Below are 24,083 nucleotides of genomic sequence, written 5' to 3' on the forward strand. Positions count from 1 at the left end.
GCTTGTCTGCCACTTTAAATAGTTTATGAATTGACGAAGAGTTACAATTTGAACAAGGAATATTGAAACTAATCTGAATAGAGTTATAAATAATCCAAAAAAAAAACTGCCACTGGCAAAAATGCAAATTAAATTTATAGTCGATTTTATCATATATGATTTAAAGGCCTATAAATAAACCATGTGATTAAATATTAAGGGGTTTGGCTCAAGATCAAAACAAAAAAAAAAAAGAAAAAGAATGCAAAAGAATAATAAATATATTTAAATAATTGGCAAAAAAAAAAAAAACAAATTTAATTAACTATAAAACAAAGGTCATTTTAAACTTAGTAATAGTTAAATTATTTATGCCGAAGTTCTTTCTTCGTTAGCCAAGACACAAACCCGATATTTGCCGAAACGCGAATCGCCTGGATGCGAAACCTTGCTTCGGTTTTGCTTTTGTTGTTGTTGTTCGAGTGGTGCGGCGGCGACAGCAGCTACTTCTACTTGTGGTTGCATAAAAAGTATTTCAGTGGAGCAAACGGCTTCAAACCGACAGCATCTGAAACGCGCTTAAATCAACCAAAAAACCAAAAACGAGGAGAGAATCCCTCAAATTATTTGAAACGGAAGTGAAGTGTAGGTGTTAGCCTTAACAGGAAAAAGGAAGTGAATTCAAAGTGTGACAAATATTTACAAATCTATTCGTACCGATTTTTTGAAAGATCCCAAATACTTGAAATATTTTCAGCTCTTTTTTTTTTTTACTTTGGATTAAACAACTTTTGTTTGGAATTATCACTTAAATGAAGGTGAGTTGTTACTTTAAATGTGAACAAGTTTTGTTAAATGGAATTTCATTTTAATGGGGAAAGTTCAATGGCAAGTGAATTAAAAACAAAATATAAACAGATTAGTCAACTGCAAGTATAAACAAATACATATGAAAAGTAAAAAACTTAGAACAAGTTTCCATAAACATAAAGTTATGCAATTTGTTCTGTTTAAAGTCTAAAAAAGGAAACCTTGACAACTTTAAAAATTTATTAACTAATTTGCATTAATTTTGACTGAAATAAATTTATAATTTTTCTAGTTATGTTGATAGTTTGAGAAATGCATATACAATTTTTGCATATATTTTATTTGATTAAATAATAAATGCATAAACTAAATGAACTTAGTTTAGTTTTTAAGTCAAACGTGTTGCCTTTTCTTGCTTTTCTTTCACTTAATTTTTAGTTAGAATAAGAGAATTTTATGTTCAAGTTTTAAAACTCAAAAAACTTTGAATAAGATTCAATAATTTTGACATATTTATTATGAAATTATAAACTTTTTTTGTTTTATTTATTATTATTCACCTGAAATTCCTATGCTATTTTGTTTGGAATCTACCTGTTTCGTATGACTTTGCACTTTAGCATTTCCAGGAGGGAAGAACAACATACTTAAGCTTTTGTTAAGATTTCTTTGAATTTATGCTAAATAGAATTAAAATGGTAAATCATAAGAACCATTAAGAATAACAGGTCTCGCTCATGTCGATTGCCTTTCTATAAACTAAATGGCAACTTTTTTATAACTGTCACTCGGGGGGAAAAATGGCAAATCATTTGACAATTTCAATTAATTTAATACAAAACTTAACAATCATTTTCTCTCAGTAATCAGACTGACAGATGACAGCAGTAGCAGCAGCAACAACAACAACAACAACAGTAGCGAACAACAAATTTGCATATTAATTTTAATTGATTAGGCAATGATACCAGAAGCTCAAGCTCAAAGTTGAAGTCAGTTGGAAATTGAAAATGTCAAATTCAAATTGAATTTCGGGGGAAAAAAAAAAACAAAGCCATTGGCATTGTGCACTAGACTAAAACTTCAATCAGATGAATACATATAGCACTTACTGTTCGAGTTTCTGTTTCTGTGTGTGGTCTTTGGACCTACTGCATTAACATACAATGCAAAGAAAAATAAAAAGAGATAGACTAAACTAACAGAAAGAGATAGCAGAAGAAAAAAAAGGAAAGAGTCTTTATATGCATTATTCATGTTGCACTTCTTTTATCGCGCTCTAAATGGTTTAACGCCATAAATGTATGGCTAGTTTGTTGCCTAAGTCTTTTGATTTGCCATACAAATGTTTGTCATCTCTCTCCCTCCCCCATTCATCTCTGAGTGTTTCCGCCTTGAAAGTGACAAGTTGGTAAATTATTACAAAATTCTCTCGACATTGACAATGGCCAAAAAAAATTTGCGAAAAAAAATTCGCAACAAAAAAAATTTCGATCACAATTTGCATATGCAAATTGTATTCCCACGACTTTTAATTTTTTCGCTAAAAAAATCAAATAGAAGGCTGTATCACTGAAGTGATATAATTTTTCATTTAATGGCTAACCATGAGCCAAAACAAAACTAACAACAAAAAAAAAACAACAACAACTAACTACAAGTCCGTGGTAGATGCTATCAACAAATTTTCAATGCCTATTAAGCTGATTGATCTAATCCGACATACATACTTAGTAGTAGCTTCTATTCGGTCTCTTTTCTTGTTTTCCCCCTCATAGACCGAATACCTGAACACTTGTTGTTGCTGACTTTTACTTTTGAGCAAGGATTTTCATTGTCTTTAAAGTATTAATCATATTTCTCCTAGTCATGGTTGACTTTCATTAAAATTAGTTTGTAGATTTCCGACTGAAAAACATTTCTCATTTTGTTAGTTTAATTTAAAATACAATTCAAAGTTTTTGGGAAGAATTTGCTAAGTTCAAGAATAAATTGGGATTTTATGATGGGTATTCAATTTTAATTTTAACTTAGGAAGGATGAATAAAACACTTCAGCTTGCGTTTTTATGTCATTTCTTTCTCTCTCTTAAGGGAAGAACGACTATCTTTAATTTAAGACTTAAGTATTCTATAATGGTAGTTATTGGCCTTTATAATGCTTAATTTAAACATTACTAAATTATTGGATTACACACTTCGTTATGTTTTTATTAGACTAAATATTCTTAAGGCGTAGGAATCGCTTTTTTAATAAAAAAGGTTAGACTCTTAAAAAACTTAGCAGTTCTTTTAATGAAATTTAAGTTTTAAAGGCTCTAATCATATTGATGAATCTAAAGGTTTTTTTACGCTTTACTCTTGATCACACTGTGTTCTGCTGTATTGATAACCCCGACGAGTGTTTTGACATTTCCATATCCTAAAGCTGCCAACTAAGAAGGTGATCCAGACGACAGATAACTTTGTCTCTCCTCTGAATTAGTACTACTAAAGGGGTTCTTTAACATTTTCCCATTTTAAAGCTGTTATTTAAAAAGGTGACCCCGACGTCAAGTAACGCTAAAATAAAAGTTGTATGGACTTTAAGTTCAAAAGGGTATAGAAAAAGTGACTATACTCTACAGATCTTTTAAAAATGTGACTTCCATTTGTCTATAGACAATAGCTACTCAAGTTTTTGGTCATTTTAATTAACACTGTTAGCAAAGCTATTAAAAAATAAAAAAATTAGATTTTTTTTGTTTGCAAATTAATGTAGCAAATTAAATTGACATTTGTTGGCAGTTGGTTGTTTTTTTGTTTTGTGCAGGTTTGTAAATCTAAATACTTCAAGTATTGTCATAAATTAAAGCAAATTGTGACAGTTGCCTCAGGGCGACACTTGGTGCAGCAGCAGCAGCAGCAGGAGACAAAGAACATCAAGACGATGACAATGCACAAATTGAACTGCACCCTGGAAATTGCGTTGACATTTTGCCAAGAGAATAATTGAGAATTAATTGAGTTTTATCCCCCTTAACTCGTGCCACCCCAACTACTCTTACCTTGAGCTAAGACTAGAAACAAGAGTTTAGCTCAACTTGAAGTTAATTAATTACTTTCAAGGCAGTTTTAGGGGCGTGGTTGCCCTTTTTTTTTTTTTTTTTTTTTTCAATTTTTCATTTACAAATTGAGTAACATATTTTTGGTTTAGTTTGAAATGAAGAAAAATGTAACGAGGGGAATGGAAATTAATTGAAAGTGCTCATCAGTCTTACAAACATTGAAAAACAAGAAATAACTGGGAAAATGAGAAAAACAAATATTTATTCAAGTTGAGGCCAATTTGATTGAAGCTCACAGTGGGCAGTCCGAAGGGTTAAGATCTGGTGAATGGTTTGAGATAATCTTAAGTGGGGAAGGGTCATTTGCCTAGAGGCTAATGAAGCAAACAATGCAAATGCAAATGAAAAGTTATGAAATTGTCCGAAAAAATCATCGAATTAGAAGTTGTTGCAAGTTATTGAAACTTTTGGTTCAAGGTAAAAAATGCTTACGCAATTTACAAGATTTTTCCCAATGTGTTTTTGTATTGTAATCAAAATCAAAAGACTACGCCTTGCTTTTTTTTCTTTTTCTTCCATATAAATCAGCTTGACCACGCCCACATGAGTGCGTTAAACAAGAATCGTAGGCAAACCCAATTTGTAACTGAACATGGCCTGAAATAATTTGCATTAAATGACAAGCCAAGTGCTGACCTGGTTAAGAAACTAGGCAAAAAACCAAGCAAATGCATAAACTACATTAAAAGTTGTAATAAAAGTGTTTTGCATTAGCCGCAAAATAAATAACAAAAACTAAAAAAGAAAAAACAAGTAACAGGTGCTTAAACATTGTTAACAACATTTATCAATATGCAAAAATGTAATTAAAAATGATTTGTTTAATTTTAAGAAACAAAATTTACTTCTTATTTTACGGCGGGTTCTTCAAAAGTTCTCTAGGCAGCAAGTTCGTTGTTCAAGTCATTTGTTTTGTGGCCAAATTGCCATTGAATCCAGCAATTAAAATCCAGTTAACCGAAACAAAATGAAATTTAACTAAATGCCAAACAATGTTGAAGATTTATTTAAGAATTTGCTACTAATTGCCCTGAAGTTTCAAACTTAATTGTGTCATATACACACACACACACACAGGTACACACACACACACATTGAGGTGGGAGAGAGGGTTGGGTTAGAGTTAGATTCGGTTGCTTAGGGTAAAGGTAATGCGGGCAGGGGCACATTCTAACGCCTATTTGACATATCACGAACTTTTCGAGAAATGCAAATTCAACTGATCAAAAAATTTGCATTGCTCTTTTTTTTTTTTTGGGTTTTGGGTTTTTGGTTTTGGCCTCTCCAATTGCTAAATCGAGGGGAATTGAGTAATCTTTGCTAGATTTCTTTAGAAATCGAAAGGCATGCGTGACTGGCCGATATAATGCCGATTTTGTGATTCACTGTCAATAAATGAAACTTGAAAACTTGAACTCCCACCTCAAATACAATTATAGGTTTTGGCAATTTATTGAACTTTTGACCAACTCAAAATGAAGTATTTTGCCAGAGGCAAATACATTTTGTAATGATGAGAAAAGCAAATCATTATTTGCGGCTTTTTATCATCTTTGTATTCAGAAACTCATTAAAGTAATAAGTACAAACTTTTTATTACACTTAAAGCAAAAATATTAGCTTGAATTTATAAAGTAGTAAAAAAATCTGATGAATAGCTAGGAAGTGTAAAGATGCAAAATATTACTCGCCAACCCATTTTATAACTTATTCATCTAAAATTTGGACTAAAGAAGATAAACCTTGCTTACTTACTAAAAGCTAATAGAAGAAACTTTATTTTTAAGAGTGAACGTTTTTGTAAAGTAAAAAGGAAGAATTTTTTTTCTTTTGAAGATGTCTTAATTAGAAAAGTCAAAGATCGGCAGAAAATGGGCAAATAAATTAACTCTATTATAAATTTCAATAATTCTGTACATAATTATTACGATCATTATGAAGTATAGGGTATATATCATTGTTCGTGGGGGGGCGGAAGGATCCAAATGAAATACAAGGAGTTGGCGGGTGCCAATTTCTTCAGTTTGTGGTGAGCGAGTGGTGAATTAAAACGCACGAGAAACTTCGGTTAACTAAATGTAGGTTTTATTATTTATATAATATTCACAGGTAAACCGGCACACACGGAAATGGTTCGGGTTGAAAGTGATTAACAAATCGTAAAAAAAATGCAAGAGAACGGGTGTTCGGGTGAAAGGCTCGATTCTTAGTGATGGCGGTGCCCATTGGAAAAAATCAAGTCACTCCTCCTGGTGTGACCGTAGACGCCGAGGATCAAAAAACCCTCCTCACTCCTCACCGCTCACTGCTCTTCGCCGCTCACTGCTGTTCACCCGGTGGCGTGAACATACCGCCCCCCTTGCAACATGTTGCAATTGTCACCCTGGACATATAAAGGATGGGGGACGGCAACGTCCTGGAGCGCCTAGATCCCACAGGAGCCGGAGACGACCCATCCGAACACGGTGCTCTGGGCTGCGGGAGTACCGCTATGACCGGGCACACAGCCTGGTTGGATGACCTCAGGATAGAGGTCTGCCCCGAGCACCACGGATACCGACGCCGGCCGATAGAAGTAGGGGTCGGCCAGGATCAGGGTTGCGAACTTCTCTCGGACCGGCGCCGCCACTTCCCGGATGGGAGTGCGGATGAGCAAGTCCTCTTCGACCCGGAATATAACGTTCCGTCGGAACGTCTTGTCGGACCTCGACTCGAGGACGGCCGTACAGGCTTGGTCGACCCCGACCGTGGTCACAGCTAACCCCAGGGACCGGGCAAAGGAGAGATTGATGCGGCTCTCAGCCGCACACGCATCAAGAAGGACGCGGGTCTCGAAGGATTTCGAGCCATTGCCCAACCGTAGGACTGCGGTGGGCAGGACAGTCGTCGTCCTGGCGTGGAGCAGGGAGGATAACGAAATCTCGGGTGCGCCTTCTGGGGAAGCGGAGCGGTCGGACGATGATCGGGAACGGGGTTGTAGCGGGGGTGCAGCACGACTGGAGGGGGTGATCGGCTGCGACGCCGGGCGGAGGCACGTCGTCTCGGCGGTTGGTCGGCCATGTGGAGCAGGGTATGGTGCCTTTGCCCGCATCGTCGGCAACCATGGCGAGTCCGACACGCGTCGGATGAATGCTCGTGGGCCAAGCAATTGGGACAATATTTATTGATGAGCACCGCCCGAAGCCGCTTTTCCCCTCGGAGGTTTAGGAAGCGCTGACACTGCCGGAGTGCATGAACCCCCCGACAGACCCGGCATCGGTACACGTTCGTGCCCTGTGGAGCTCGTTTGCTGCGGTGGTGCGGCAGACGCGTGGGGGCCATGTCGCTATGAAAGGGCGAGCTGAATGAACTGTAACGAAAGAAATTACGTATGGGGGAGTGGATTAGTCTATGCACGGGAACGAGAAACATGCACGGAGACGAGGACATTCGGAGGAAACATAGAGGGATTAGGAGTCACGATAAGGTTTTAGACTCAGGACTCCTGCTGTCTTGCAACAGAATGAGCTTCGCTACGGGTCTTCGGATAGACCCACGCGCGGTGGTGACATCAGCCACTCGGACGAGGCCGTCAGCCCCGGGCAGAGTGCGCTCAATTCGCCCTAAGCGCCACTCGTTGGGAGGGGAGATGATCTTCGGACACGATCACGAGGTCGCCGGTCTGGATGCTGCGAGTCGGTGATTTCCACTTGTTCCGTTTGTGAAGCTCCTTGAGGTACTCACTCTTCCAGCGGCGGCAGAAAGCCTGCTGGATTGCCTTTAGTCGCTGCCATCGGTTGATCAGCGACATAGGCTCGACCAGAATTTCCGGTTCCGCAATGGCTAAGAGTGGTCCTCCAATCAGGAAATGTCCCGGGCTTAGGGCCAGTAGATCCTCTGGGTCCTCACTCATGGGAGAGATTGGCCTGGAGTTTAGGCACGCTTCGATCCTACACAGGAGAGTGGAAAGTTCCTCGAAGGTGTATTTGACAGTGGACGAGGACTTGTAAAACAGGGTCTTAAAACTTTTGACCCCTGCTTCCCACAGTCCTCCCATGTGGGGCGCGCTTGGCGGAATGAACTGCCAGGATAGGATGTGCTGGGGGAATGCCTTCATTATTTCAAGCTTGGTGGCGTTCAGGAAATCTTTTTCGAGCGCCTTTGAGGCCCCTACGAAGGTTTTGCCGTTGTCGGAGTAAATGCGCTGTGGACATTGTCTCCGTGCGACAAACCGAGAGAAGGCTGCCAGAAATCTTTCAGTGGTGAGGTCGGAGGTAGCCTCGAGATGGATTGCCTTCGTGCTGAAACACACAAAGACGCAGACATAACCCTTAGTTATGAGACACGCACGCCCGGTGTAATTTTTGATCTCGAACGGCCCTGCGAAATCAATGCCCGTGTGGGTGAAGGGCCTGGAATACGTGATGCGTTCTCGAGGGAGATCACCCATCATCTGGGTCTGTAGTCGTCGACGATGAACGATGCAGACCTTGCACCCCTTGATGTGGGACTTTACCATGTTCTTTATCCGTGGGATCCAGAATTTGGTGCGCAAATACCGCACCATCAGTTGATTGCCGCCATGCAACGTGATGCGGTGGGCGAATGCGACAAGCAGGCGAGTGAAATGAGTACTATATGGGAGGAGAATAGGGTGACGTTCATCATATCGGAGGGACTCAGCGGCCCGGAGTCGTCCGCAGGAGCGGAGTAACCCATGCTGGTCGAGAAATGGGTTCAGATTGAGTAGAGTGCTGGATGATGGCAGGGGTCGCCCTTCGCCCAGGGCCCGTATCTCCGCGAGGTATTCCCGCCGCTGAGAGGTCCGAATCAAGGCGCGCTCGGCGGAAAGAAGTTCGTCATTGGTGAGGCGAACCGTGGAAGGCGTCGAAATCCTCTTGGTGGCGAAGCGTAGGATGTACGCGATGACTCGTAGAGCCCTACCATAATTCGAGAACCGTTCGCTGACGTCCTCGAGTAGCGTGGTCGCGGTGGTGTGGCACTGGACCCGTTGCTCCAGCTGGGTGTCTGGGAGTTCGTTATGGGGAGTTGGCCAATACTCGGGGGCTCTCTGGAGCCAGTCCGGCCCATGCCACCAGAGGCTGCTGGCCGATAGCTCGGCCGCGGAGACTCCACGGCTCGCCAGATCCGCGGGGTTGTCCTCGGAGCGCACATGTGACCAGCTTTGGCCACTAGTGCTTTCGGAGATCCTGGATACGCGATTGGCCACGAAGGTGGACCAACTGCACGGAGGTTTATTGAGCCAAGCCAACACGATGGTAGAGTCGGTCCAAAACTGGGAGGTTGCAGGTCGGATTGGAAGTTCAGGAACGATCGACGCCCAGAGATCGGCTAGCAGAACCGCTCCGCACAACTCTAGCCGAGGCAGCGAGACTGTTTTGACTGGAGCTACACGGGTCTTAGCCGTTAATAAATGGACGTCTACTTGATTGCCGTACCGAACCCGCACATATAGGGCCGCTCCATACGCTTTCTGTGACGCGTCACAGAAGCCATGAAGCTCCCACGAGAGCTTATCGCTGGTGTTTAGCCAACGGGGAATGCGGAGTCGACTGAGGCCTGGGTAATCCTGCAGGAATTCATGCCATTGCTGCAGCAGGAGAGGCGGCAGAGCATCATCCCAGCCCAGTTCGGTAAGCCAGATTTGCTGCATGAATATCTTCGCTCGGATGACAAATGGGGCTAGCCACCCAGCGGGGTCGAAGAGCTTAGCGATATGAGACAGAACCTGCCTCTTGGAGATCGACTCCTTCAAGGGGGGTCCGCTGTGGTGAAGAAGAAGACGTCCTCAGCAGCTTGCCATCGAATACCCAAGGTTTTTGCGGTGCTCGCGTCTTCCAGCTCGAGAAAGTCCTCTCGCAGCAGGTGCTCTCTCGGAATGGCTTGAAGTACTTCCTTCTTATTGGAAGTCCACTTCCGAAGCGGGAATCCCGCAGATTGGAGGACCGCTTGAAGCTCTCGTATGGCGAGACGAGCGTCGGCTTCAGTGTGAGCGCCGGCAAGGACATCATCAACATACATGTAGTTCCGAAGGATTTCGCTCGCCTGAGGATACATCGTTTGCACGTCTTGTGCCAGTTGTAAAAGGACTCGGATCGCCAAGAATGGCGCGCAGTTAACCCCAAACGTGACAGTTTGTAACTCGTAATCCTGAATATTGCCGCAGCGGTCTCGGTAGAGGATCCGCTGAAAGGGGGTATGCCTGGGATCGACTCGGATTTGTCGATACATCTGCGTTATGTCGGCATTGAAAACGAATTGAAAGAACCGCCATTTCAGTACCTGAAGCGTGAGGTCGGCCTGAAGAGTAGGACCGGTGTGCAAGACATCGTTGAGGCTGACGCCTTGTGTGGAGGGGCTCGACGCGTTAAATACCACGCGTACCTTAGTGGTGGTGCTATCGGGCTTAAACACCGCATGATGGGGGAGATAGAAGTTTTTCCCATCTTGAGGCGGCGTCACCCGAATCATATGACCCAATTCCTCATATTCTTGAATAATGGCATCGTACTGCGTTTTTAGAACCGGATCCTTGAGAAGGCGTGCCTCATTCCGCAGGAATTGAGCCAGCGCGATCGGTCTTGAGTGGCCCAAGTCAACGCTATTCGGACCTTTGAACGGTAGGGACACAACATATCGGCCGTCCTTTCCCCTTTGGGTGGTCTCCTGGAAGTTCCGCTCGCAGAATGCGTCATCCTCCTTTTCCGGCTTTGCGGGAAGGTCTTCCACCTCCCAAAACTTGGTGAGGAGTACATCAAGCTTTGCTTCGGGACTAACTCGCGTCTGTGCCGCGAAAACGGATCTAGACACCGGGGGGGTCAGGAGTGATAGCCCCACACAGAACCCATCCAAAGATGGTTTCTAGCCCGACAAAATCACCAATATCCTTTTTGATCCGTTCTCCGAGGATGTGGGGAAACAGGTCTACACCGATGATCATGTCAATAGGCGCGGGCTTGTTGTAGTACGGGTCAGCCAGGGGGCGATCGAGGCACTGCGTCGGAACCGTATTAAGGAATGGAGCTGTTGGAATGGCCCCTGACAATTTGGATACGACCAGGGCGGAGACCTCAATCTTGTTCAATCTGTCACACGGGGGAGACAGCATTAGCAGACACACCTTGTCGGCGCAGCCTCCATCACTCTGGCCCATGCCAGTAACCGCGGCGTCTACTGGGTAGAAGGGGGCTGGACCATGCTGAAGACGCGTTCGGAGAGAAAAGTTGAATCGGCTCCCGAGTCGATCAACGCCCGAATATGATGATCCACACCACGATGGTGCAGAGTGACAATCGCAGTGCCTAAAAGGCCTCTGCCTGGGGTAGATGCAAAATAACTTTGAGCATTTGTGAGCTGGTCGCTCGCGGACGGGCGCTCTGTGACGCTGGATGGTGGGACTTGCGCAGCGGATGGCGAGGGCACGGACACATCACTAGGATGCAACAGCGTATGATGACGTTCCTTGCAGGTATGGCAATTATGCGCACTGGAGCAGCCCTTCACTTGATGACCGCGGGCAAAACAGTTCAGACAAAGTCCCTGCTGTCTAATGGTTTCCAGCCGCCTCTGAACAGGCATATCAAGGAAACTAGGGCAGAGCCGTATTGGGTGATTTTCCCGATGGCACAGCTTGCAAGACGCCGATTTGAGCTGAGCTTTCGCTGGAAACGCTTGGACTTTCATCGTTGCAGAGGATTTGCGGGGGCCAATGGGGATGGCTTGGACACTTGGGGCCGACTTATGTTCGTCGGTGGCATCCAGGACCCGATACCGATCGGTAAGAAATTGGTTCAAATCGGACCACGTTGAGACGACAGTCTTATTGGGCACTGATTGCTCCCACAGGAGGATTGTGGCCTTCGGCAATTTACTAGTGCAGATGGCGATAAGTAGGACATCCCAATTCTCAGTACTAACACCCGAACGCTCAAGTGCGGTAAGACACCCTTGAAACGCGGTCTGCAGCTCTCGCAAGGATTTGCCCGACTCTTGTGCCACCGCGGGAATCTGAAGGAGTTGTCTGGCTTGAGTCATGACCAGCAGACGGCTGTTTTCGTACCGTGCGGTGAGGTTCTCCCACGCGGCCTGGAAACCCTCATTCGTCAGGGGGGACTTAGCCACGATGGTTCTCGCTTCCCCTCGCGTCTTGGCGTTCAAGTGATAGAGCTTCTCCACTTGTGACAAATACGGATTGGCGATATAAATGGCGGCGAACAAATCGCGGAATGTGGGCCATGCTAGGCTGTCGCCATCAAATGTCTCTACCTCACACGGAGGAACTCTATGCCCCGGTGGCCCCGACGGAGCGGTTGGCTGACGCCTAAGAGTCGTCATCTGTACCGAGAGCTGTTCGATGCGTTCTCCGAACAACGTCCCGCATCGCACATATGCCGCGTAAGCGGATTCGTGCTTCGCCTTGATGTGGCTTATGTTTGCCAAGCTTTCCTCGTCGGCTTGGATTGTCAAGGCCTTGTGACAACGGGAGTATTCCATCTCGACAGTTGACCAAAGGGATTTGAGCTGCTCTAAGTGCATTTTAATGGAAAACAAGGGCACTTCAGAAGTTAGAGCTTCACTCTCGCGAGCTTCAAACAGAGTCAATGCGTCGCACGCTATAACGAAATCGGAAAGGGACATTCTGGAGTGTTCTCTACGCTGTTGTGATACGGATCGGGTGACGGGAGCGTCAGAACAGTGCGTCACAACAACGTGCGGAATCTGGGTCTGAGTTGAAAGCTTGGAACGACCTTGGTGTTCCCTCGAGTCTTTAACCGAGAATCTGCGACCCTCAGGTAAGCTGGACGAAGACGGACGGGACCTTGGGGATTCGCTGCGGCTGCGAACTGACGAGAACTTGCGCGAAATATCCGTACGCTTCACGGTCACCGGAGTTGTCGGAGGCCGAACCTTCTCCGGAGTTGCAGAGGGAGACGAAAGACTGTTGGACTTCGGCGCAGTCTTGGACGGCTCCGTGGACATACTCAGGGGACGAGCTTACCGACGAACACCGCGTTTGTGCGCGTCCCTTTTTTTGTTTTGGAAGTGAGAAGTGGACTGTATGGGGACGCAAGAACTTCCTCACTGTGCACCGCAGGATTGCGGGAGAATTTTCTCGCGTGTGGCTCGGAAACGAAGCCTCTTTAATGGGGATAGATGCGGAATAATATACGAACGCACGAATGCGGATTGAAAATTACCGATGGGAGTACGTATAAAACAAAACACGGATGAAATATATAAACAAAGATGTATAGGATAAAAGGAAAATACGTTTTTATATAAATCTGGATCTGGATATATATGTGTGCGCAGAATAATGGCCGGAAAAAATTGTATATATAATTTATAAATATGGACGGAGATATAAATATGGGCCCGATAGTGCTGGAAAAAATATATATATATGTATTTATTTAGAAATATGGGCGGATATATATATGAGCGCAAAAGGCTGGCCGGAAAAAATATATATATAGTTTTTAAAGCTGAACGGATATATAAATATGGGCCCGATAGTGCTGGAAAAAATTTATATGTGTTTATTTATAAATATGGGCGGATATATATTGAGCGCAAAATACTGGCCGGAAAAAATATATATATAGTTTTTAAATATGAACGGATATATAAATATGGGCCCGATAGTGCTGGAAAAAATTTATATGTGTTTATTTATAAATATGGGCGGATATATATATGAGCGCAAAATACTGGCCGAAAAAATTATATATATAATTTATAAATATGGACGGATATATAAATATGGGCCCGATAGTGCTGGAAAAAATATATATGTATTTATTTATAAATATGGGCGGATATATATATGAGCGCAAAATACTGGCCGAAAAAATTATATATATAATTTATAAATATGGACGGATATATATATGTGAGCGCAAAAAGTTGGCCGGAAAAATTATATAAATGATTTATAAATATGGACGGATATATAAATGTGGGCACGATAATGCTGGAAAAATATATATGTATTGTTTTATAAATATGGGCGGATATATAATTAGGCGAAAAAAGAGAATCGGAAATAATGTGATTTAAATTTGGCGCGCTTGAGCCGCCTATCGATATCACGACTCGACTCACGTGTCACCACTACTCCGAAAACAGCTGTCGGCCGCTGTTTATATATTTGGTTTTTGATTTTGTTGTTTAATTATGTATGTGAATAATTTTTTTTTTGTGGTTGTGCGGAAAAACCAAGAACAAGTGTTGTGCGGAAAAACAAGCGAGTGTTGTGCGCAAATAAAACAACCGATCAATGCATATGGACAGATGCTTTGATCTATGTGTGTACGTACATGCATAAGTACACAGGTGAGTATAGATATGTATGCACACGCGTTGTTCACAACAACAAAAAAAACGTAAGTAATTGTAATTTAATTGGATGTGGGGTTGTGTTAAATCAATGCGCGACACCGAAATGTATTATGCGTTGTGGATATGTACATATGTATGTGCAATGTATGACTATGTAAGCATATACATATGTATGTATGTACGTATGTAAGCAAGTGCACCGGTATCCAAAGACGCGCGTGAGGAAATTAATTTCGCACCTAATTCGAACGCGCAAGAAATCGCGGTGCATACGTGAAGTGCTATTTAAAAAAAAGAATATTTTTTTTGCCTTTTGTGTCGTGGTAAATGTGCGAAGGGATTGTATGTATATGGATATGTATGTACATATGCGCGTACATCAACAGGTGACGATGTATGTATGTACGTAGATACGCGCGTGTGGAAATAAGTTTGGCATTAAAGATTATTATTCCAACACATAAGAAAACGCGGTGAACACTTTGATTTTTATTTTTCCCTATTTTTTATAACACTTTAATAATTTTTTTTTTTTTGTTTTTTAAACTTTTACGCGGATTTGGCAAACAGCTGTGGAAATTACATGTACATGTGAATGCATATGTAAAAAAGGTGGATTTGGACAAGTGCGAGGAAAAAAAAACATAAATGAAAATGGATAATCGTGGAATGTAAAATGAGAACGTTGGACAATCACGCTAAGGATTAGGAACTACCATGAAACCTTGGAACAGGTCAGGTATGTACATACAATATGTAAAAGTGTGTAGGTCGCTATGGAGAAGCGGGAAAACCTCACACTTTTAGTAGTATGTAAATGAAATGAATAATGAAATTTTGTACTTATCAGGAATTCCGCCGATGCAAGCTGGAGGAGCGGAAGGATATCCGGCTCGAAGGACCAATGTTCGTGGGGGGCGGAAGGATCCAAATGAAATACAAGGAGTTGGCGGGTGCCAATTTCTTCAGTTTGTGGTGAGCGAGTGGTGAATTAAAACGCACGAGAAACTTCGGTTAACTAAATGTAGGTTTTATTATTTATATAATATTCACAGGTAAACCGGCACACACGGAAATGGTTCGGGTTGAAAGTGATTAACAAATCGTAAAAAAAATGCAAGAGAACGGGTGTTCGGGTGAAAGGCTCGATTCTTAGTGATGGCGGTGCCCATTGGAAAAAATCAAGTCACTCCTCCTGGTGTGACCGTAGACGCCGAGGATCAAAAAACCCTCCTCACTCCTCACCGCTCACTGCTCTTCGCCGCTCACTGCTGTTCACCCGGTGGCCTAACTATATTTTAAAAGCACTGGCAAACTAAGGGCTTCGGCTTAGACGAAAATTACATCCATAGCCTGGGATTCGAACCCGGGTCCTCGTTGTTCAGTTGCCCAAATGACTGGGTCACTTAGACAACTCATCTACCGAGGACTCGAACCTTGTATTTAATATTTTTATTAAGTATGTCATTCTACAAGTAATAATATGAAAAGTAATCAAAAGTTCAATAAATTGCCTAAAACAGTAATTGTAATTGCGTTGGGAGTTATTGACAGTAAATCAGAAAATCGGCTTTATATCAGCTTGTCATTTTAACTTAAACAGGTCCTCAATATCAATAAGAGCTATAAAATTTGATCAAAGTCGAACAACTTTAACAAAATAATTAAGATTCAAAAGAATAAGCTTTATATACTCGGATGTGGCCATCTTCGAAAACATCTGAGACTAGGCTTAAAGATGCTTCAAATCAACCTTTTCATTTCATTTACTCATGACGTCTTTCGTGTATATTCTCATAACTGAAGCTGTAAAGTTTGACTTTTGAACCAATATTAAGGGGTTGAAATCATTTTGGATGCTCAAGCAAGATGTTTTCATTCAAACAGCTGCTGATTAAGCGACAATATTTCAAATTTTTAACTTAAATCCTGATTCAAACCCTATACATAGTTTCTGAGCTAAGATCAGAACTGAGTCAACGAACATAAATCTTCTCAATTACACTATTAATTTGTATTGTGAAATATTTTCATTCTCTTGTTATTCTAAATGCTAAACGCTTTATGTTTTAGTTTGCATAATTACACTTACTAAGACATTGTAGCTCTCACTAGGTTGGGGCAATTAAAATAAATTATCATTGGCCCACGCTGAATAATGTAGTGAAAAATGTGGCTGGCAGAGATGTTGCAATGGCTGGCAAGTGCCATGATCCAAGCCATGCAACCGAAGGAGGCTTGTGAACGACATCAATTAGCAGTGTTTTTAATGTGCTCCGCATTTTTTGGCGCGAATGCGTAGCAAAGCGCCTCGAGTCAATCAATTTTTTCCTACCACTCCACAACACTCCACAGATCCATGTCCAAGCAGGTCCAGTGCCAAAGTGTTTTGGGGCCCGTCCAGAGCCAAGAGAGCCAAGAGATGCCGAGATGTCGAGATTGCGGCGGCAGCAAAACTTACGCAAATTTTTGTGCAAAGTTTTTTTCTTCTGTTTTCGCAGGCTCTGTAACTGCGCCTCATCAGACACCCAACACCAAATGCCGCACCCTAATACTTTAAGATTTTGTTGTTGTTGCCTGCAGTTTTCTGGCTTTTAGAGTATTTGAGATTTTTAATTGAAATCTGCAAATGGTTTTGGGGTCTTTTTTTCCGTCTCTCCCATTTTTTTTCCTTTTGGTCAAGTCAACTAGTTTACGCATTTGAAAGTGCGCACTGTGTGGACTTGGTCTCAGTGGCTCTTGTAATTAAAAACTTGTCGTACGATTTGATAACTTTTTTAGCTTTGTTTTTTTTTTTTTTTTTGTTGTTTTCTAATACCCTGAAGCTGGCAAAATAAATCAGGTTGATTAGTCACCGATAAAGTAATATCAACTAAAAGCAATTTCAATCAAATTTTATTTCAAAACAAAAATCCCAATCAAAAATTACCCAAATATGAAATGATTGTGTTTTGAAAACACTCCCCCAAAATAATATTGATTTGAATATAAAAATGAATAATTATACCTAAATCATTACACGGTGAAAAATAGGTAAAAAAAGACGAAATAGATATTGAAGAAAAAAGAGATCGATTTTTAAATCTTTCTTCGTTTTAATTTCTTTTTTTTCATTTTTGGAAACTTATTAGGTTTCACATTTTTAAAATTTGTACAATTGAGTAACTTTTTGTAAGTTAAATTTCTTTTTAACTTACTTAATAAGAATATTTTGTAAGAAAATTTAAGAGATATTCTGAAAATTATAATTAAAAATATTTGAAAATGTCTAATCATGATATGAAAAGCGAAAATATTAATGACATCTAGGGAAAAATGTTCTTTCTGGTTTCTCAAAACTTTTGAAGAGAAAAAATAACACAAGGAAATTTCTAAGTACATAAATCTTTAAATCTTTATTTCCCTGAGAATCTTTTTAGTGAGAAATTTCTAATTAAATAATTCTTAAAAAAAGGGGAACTCAGACATTTCTAATTAAAAAAATAAACATTTTGGATTAATTGCTGTGTTTAATTAATTTTATTTGCCACTAAAATCGTTTACTATTTATCAATCTAAAGTGTATTCAAAATTCATATGAAATCTAAAATGGAAAATGCGTTTTTTTATCCCACTTACAACCCGAGACAACATTGCGTATGAGCAACATTTGTCATGCAACTGTATTAATTATTTTATATACCCATTTACTTTGGCTTTTACTTTATTTTATTTTGCCATAGGATGTTCAATTGAGTGATTAATGTTTAGACGGCGAAACTTTGGTTGATTTGTCACCCACCTTCAACTTCCACATTATATATACCTATATTTTTTTAAGTAGCGATGTCTTAAAAATCTTGGCAAATTCTGTTAATACCAGTTTAAAAATTAAACTGGTTTCAATAAAAACGCCCCATGGCAACCTACTAAAAAAAATACCCAAACCCAAACGCACTTTCAAGTTTGGGGTACAGATTGCACAACTTGAGGGTATGACGTGACATCCTGGTCACTACAAACTATCAACTATTGGCTATTGGCTATTGGCTACTGGGTGAGATAATATAAAGCTCGATGATTGCATTTTATGCCTTTGGCTTAAGATTTTTGAGTTTATTATGCACAAAGTGAGCGGCAAGGCGCACGCAAGGATTTTAATTATAATTTTTGGTTGGTTTGCCTAACAAATCTAATTTCCGTTTGCAATACAAATAGAAACAGATCGAGAGAGAGAGAGAGAAAGAGATAGGGAGAGTGAGTGGAAAAAGGAAAGATATAACTTATTTATGTCTCACTCTGATGCAATCGTTAAACCAACTAACCAAAATAGAAACCAAAACCAAAAGTGCCACGCAAAAGTTATCAACAAATCAATGCGAGGTTGACACAGTTTCTCTTTGAGAACTGGCAGCAGGCAGGAGCCGGGGATTTTCCTAGAGAGCCGACCAGGCCAGACTAGGCCAACACAATCCAAAGACCAGAGCAGACCAGGCCCAAAAGTGCGTGCGACGTTCAATCAATGCAATTCATTCATTGAGTCTGAAGTGGCCAACAACATGCAACTAGACAGGCAGAAAGTCAGTTAGACAGACAGTCAGACAGACAGACAGGAAAATGTTGAATTTGATGTTAACAGGGGCTGAGTTTTGTCGACGGGGGAAGAGGGGTACAAGTACACAAGTAATTTTCTGCAGGGAAATTGCTTGTTAACCCAAATAAGGCAAGGGAAATTTTCTTGAATACCTTTGTGCAACATCATGCAACTCAAACTCTGCCCCCCTTCTCACCATCCGTTCAACTTTACCTTTTGGCACACGCTCTACCAGAAAAAAAAATGCGTATGCAAACGCCTGCAGAAAAAAGACCCAACTAGAGCAACAAAAGGGGGAGAAAAAAATTGCGTATTGCTAGAAAAAATATTGATTTATTTATAAAGAGCGCATAATTTATTACAAATCAAGTTTACCTTGCGATAAGATGAGGCACACAAAAAGAAAGAGGGGAGATACATTATCGTTTGCTTGATTTATCGGCTATATACATTTTACGAGATGCAACAAACAAAAGACTTGGACAACAAACTTGTGCATTAAATCGGATATAAACATAGATTCGAAGTCGTTAATGTAAATTTATGTGCTGATTTTAGTCAAGCGAGAGCATTAAGATGTTATACAAGATTGTTTATTGATTATTTTAACTAAAAATTGAAAGGGAAAATAAATTCTCGTTCAAGTTTGCACCTAATGCGTCAAAAAACAAAATTAAAGATGTTGGACTACACAGAGAAAACTGAATTTGCAAGGTATACAACTTATCGTTAGTCCAAATGACCGGGTCAAGCTCGGAGTCTGAGGTTTCTAGGGGGGCTACGAGCGCCACGAATACTCCCTTGGATACGTTTCCGTACTGTTGAATAAGTATTCAACACTCGCAAAGAGAAAGGGTGAATGCAAATAAAAGAGTTCAAATCATTTATTCAAGTTGAATTAAATGATTACTTGAAGTTTGTTTTGCCTTAAAAGGAAGAAAAGAAAATTGAAGATATTCATTTCGTCTTCCCTAAACCCATGAATAAGATGCTCATAGTTAAACAAACTATCTTTAAATAAAATGTTTTGATTACTTAGAATATATACCAAGTCAATAATTGCTTTAATTCATAATTGTTTTAGATCACACCATATTAGGATATCCAATTTAGTTGGAGTTACCAAAAATTCTCTTTAGCATTTGATACACTTGATTTCAATTTGAATAATTGTCACATAAGTCCATTGGTTGTTTCAATTGACATTTTCACGTATATGTTACCCCTTTCATCGCATCTGGGCAATCAAATGTCTTATCTCCCTGTTAATGGCTTAATTAAACGCCTTAAAAGCGAGTCAAAGTGAATAATGTATGCCATGAACTAAACCAACTTCAACAGCGACGCCCACGCTGAAACAACACCAACTACAACAACAACAACAACAACAATAACCCAATCTGACCACACGCCACCTTTAGGCTGAAAATCCATGGAGTATAAAGTCAGAGCCAGACTCAGCATAGACGGGCCAAGTTGGGCCACCAGCAAACACAGTTTGGCTTTGGCTTTGGCGTTAACATTAAGTTTGATTAATATCATTAGACACCCCGCCCCCGCCAGCTAACTTTGTTATTGTGTTTTTTTTAATTTAAGGCCTTTGTGTTTGCAGCAGTCTAGTCTGGTCTGTCTCTTTTTTGTTCAATATAAATTAAATTATCAATTAAATACTCGAATTTACTTACTGAGATGATCAGCAAAACGGTTAGGCTAATTAGTTAACTCGCTTCCATTATGCCAACTGCCGCCTCGGGCAATACTCGTATGTATTCACAATTTTCAATGTATGAAATATCACGCCAATTACCAACAGAGACTCAACCAGCAGATTTAAGCCACAAGCTCTCAGTGGTAGCCGTTTCCATTGACTGGAACTGTTTAGCCCGACTCAACGCGCGCCGCAAATTAAATCAATTAAATTATGACAAAAAAAGAAATACAACAAACATTAAAAAGTAAAAAAAAAATCATAACGAAATAAAGAAATATTTTTAAAAGTGACAATTTGATACTCTTTATTATTATAATTATTCATAATTTTGAATAAATTCATGAATTCGTCTTTTGTTTAAAATTCTAATTTATGTTTGTCTTTTAAAAGTCTTTTCTGACTTTTAAATTTTATAAATTTTATTATTGAGTTTCACTTTTCTTACCCCTTTTTCTTTGATTTTTTAATTTTGTAAATATTTATTATTGAGTTTAACCTTTATTAACCTTTTTTCTTAATGATAATAATTTGTAATCAAATTACAAATTCATTTTTTTGCTATAAAAAGTCATTATTATGGATTGAATTGAATTGTATTAAAAATTAGATAGATTTTATTTCAAAACATTTAAATATTCATAATAAAAAATTTCGTGAGAGAGACAAAAAGTCATTTGCCAGCAAAACTTTCAATCTGTTTAATTAGGAATTAATAAATAAATATTTCAAACTTTTTGAATATTTCATTGGCATTAACTAAATGTAGAGTAGATTATTACATTGTAACCGCAAAAGTTTCAAGTTATAGATAGACAACCGATTAAGTTTATGTCTTTCGATCTCTCATTAAACATTTATGGGTATTTTGATTGATTGCGCTGATGACATAAACGGAGAAGTTGGGAAAAAATTGGAATTACTTCATCTACTTACCTTAAGAAACTAATTAACTTTCGATATGTACTTCTAGATGACGCTTCAGAGATTGCCCGTGTTGATGCTGTTGAGTCTGTTAGCTTTGCTGCAAATTGAATCGCTCCAGGCGGATCTGCTTGGCTATCATTATGACAGACCCTCAGGACCATCGGCCCCAGCTAGCAGCTACACTGGGCATCAGTTTAAGCCATTGCCCACCATACAACCATTGCCGCCGGTGCCAGCTTTGCCGCCATTGCCCACAGCTCGAGTTCCTTTGCCCAGAAGTCGACCCACTGTGGCCAGCATCGTGAGCCAATATTTGCCACCTGCAGTGGCTTCACCCATCGCCTCCATTAGTTTTCATGGATCGACAGCAGCGCAACTGAATAAACCAGTCTATGGTGCTCCACCTCCGCCACAAGCAGTTTCGTTCCTACAGCCAACTGCTCCGACGGCGACATTTTTCCAGCCCACAGCTCCTCCAGCTCCTTATGTACGATCAGCAGCTCCGGCAGGACCTCTTCGCATACCGTTTGGCAAACAAGCTCTGATCGCTCCCGGTGAATCCTATGTGGCCAATGGGCGGCAGTTGAAGCAATATGCTGTCATCGAGATCATCGACAATGACATAGATGAGACTCCGGCGCCCTTCCTTAGTTCCAACTTCTTTGATCGCTACCGCGCTCAATCGAATGGCGTCCAATTGGATTCGCGGGCCAACTCTTTGCTACTGGAACAACAATCCCTGGGAATTCAGTCACGTTCTCAGCAGCCAAGTCAGGGTCAAGCTGATGCCATTGCCTTGGGTTCCGGGGGCTTGGGCTATATTCGTCTGCCCAATGGTAATGTCTATTTGGGTTCTGGTTCCTTGGGATATATAAGCGGTCAGCAGCGAGTTGCTTCCGTATTGGATGCACGTACTCGTTCCGATTCCATACCAGATGCCCTGCATTTCGGGCATGGTCCTTTGGGCGGACAAAGTGGAAATCTCTTGAGATTTAAATAGAGCAAACTAATTGGAATTTTTACTATTTTTATAATATTGTGTAAATATGTAAATTATTGTTTAAGCTTCTTCAAATTTTCTTGTACATTATTACCACTAACCATAGAACACATAGATGGGACAAACTCATGTTTTTTTGATTGCAAACGCTAGCCTAGTCATGGAACCCCAGAGAACTTCGGGAAAACCCGAACGCTCGTACTCTCAATGAGAGCGTAAAATGTAGCACAGACTACAGAACGATGAAGGCAGGCCTATGTCGCTTGTGATTTCGTTCTGTCTATGTATGTGTACACTCGTCGGTACATGCTCAGGCTTCGTAGTGTGTGTGTGACGTGAAGTTGTACAACATCGCATTTCAATAGCTCGCTCGACCAAAATTTTTAATTTTCGACAAAACAGCGACAATGCGAATAGGATATGCCCCTGTCGAAAGAATATCAAGAAATATTGGCCCTAGCTTCTTATGTATCCCGGTGGCTGTGCCGATAAAGTGCTCGCTTGGCGATCGGAATGTCCCTGGTTCGAATCCCAACTCGTACTCGTTAAAAAGGTTTTTCTTTGCCTATTTTTTTATTTATATAAAAATATTAAAAAAAAAAAACAAACCAAAAAGAAACAAAATAAAAAAATAGACAAAAAAACCTTCGTCAACGATAATCGAGAGTTTATTTCTATTTTGTTTTTTTCCCTTTTGTTTATTTTTTTATTTTCTTATATTAAAGTGCTCGCTTGGCGATCGGAATGTCCCTGGTTCGAATCCCAACTCATACTCGTTAAAAAGGTTTTTCTTTGCCTATTTTTTTATTTATATAAAAATATTAAAAAAAAACAAACCAAAAAGAAACAAAATAAAAAAATAGACAAAAAAACCTTCGTCAACGATAATCGAGAGTTTATTTCTATTTTGTTTTTTTCCCTTTTGTTTATTTTTTTATTTTTATATAAATAAAAAAATAGGCAAAGAAAAACCTTTTAACGAGTACGAGTTGGGATTCGAACCAGGGACATTCCGATCGCCAAGCGAGCACTTTATCGGCACAGCCACAGGGATACATACGAAGCTAGGGCCAATATTTCTTGATATTCTTTCGACAGGGGCATATCCTATTCGCATTGTCGCTGTTTTGTCGAAAATTAAAAATTTTGGTCGAGCGAGCTATTGAAATGCGATGTTGTACAACTTCACGTCACACACACACTACGAAGCCTGAGCATGTACCGACGAGTGTACACATACATAGACAGAACGAAATCACAAGCGACATAGGCCTGCCTTCATCGTTCTGTAGTCTGTGCTACACTAAATTATTTTTGTAGCTGCTTGGCCCTCTCCCCATTTTACGCTCTCATTGAGAGTACGAGCGTTCGGGTTTTCCCGAAGTTCTCTGGGGTTCCATGACTAGGCTAGCGTTTGCAATCAAAAAAACATGAGTTTGTCCCATCTATGTGTTCTATGGTTAGTGTTATTACCTACAGTTTTTTTCCTATTGACAGATGATGAAATAAATATGAAACAAAATAATAAACAAAATGCTTGCATATTTTTAAACTGAAATATTTTTAAAACATTTGAAATCTTTAAAAAATGCGCGCAAATTCTAGAAAATGTTTTCTGGGTTGCTGAGTTATCAATAAA

At 40.5% G+C, this 24,083-nt stretch overlaps 1 protein-coding gene across 1 annotated transcript; it reads left to right on the forward strand.

The window, feature by feature from the left end:
- The first annotated feature begins 544 nt into the window (after positions 1–544).
- LOC137581266 (uncharacterized) lies at positions 545–22,597 on the forward strand. Its single transcript, XM_068295474.1, has 2 exons — positions 545–797; positions 21,491–22,597. The coding sequence occupies exons 1-2, from the start codon at positions 792–794 to the stop codon at positions 22,442–22,444; spliced, it is 960 nt and encodes a 319-aa protein (XP_068151575.1). The 5' UTR covers positions 545–791; the 3' UTR covers positions 22,445–22,597.
- The last annotated feature ends 1,486 nt before the right edge of the window (positions 22,598–24,083 follow it).

The sequence above is a fragment of the Drosophila tropicalis genome, unplaced genomic scaffold (assembly GCF_018151085.1).
Source record: "Drosophila tropicalis isolate 14030-0801.00 unplaced genomic scaffold, ASM1815108v1 contig_845, whole genome shotgun sequence".
NCBI classification, from domain to species: Eukaryota; Metazoa; Arthropoda; class Insecta; order Diptera; family Drosophilidae; genus Drosophila; species Drosophila tropicalis.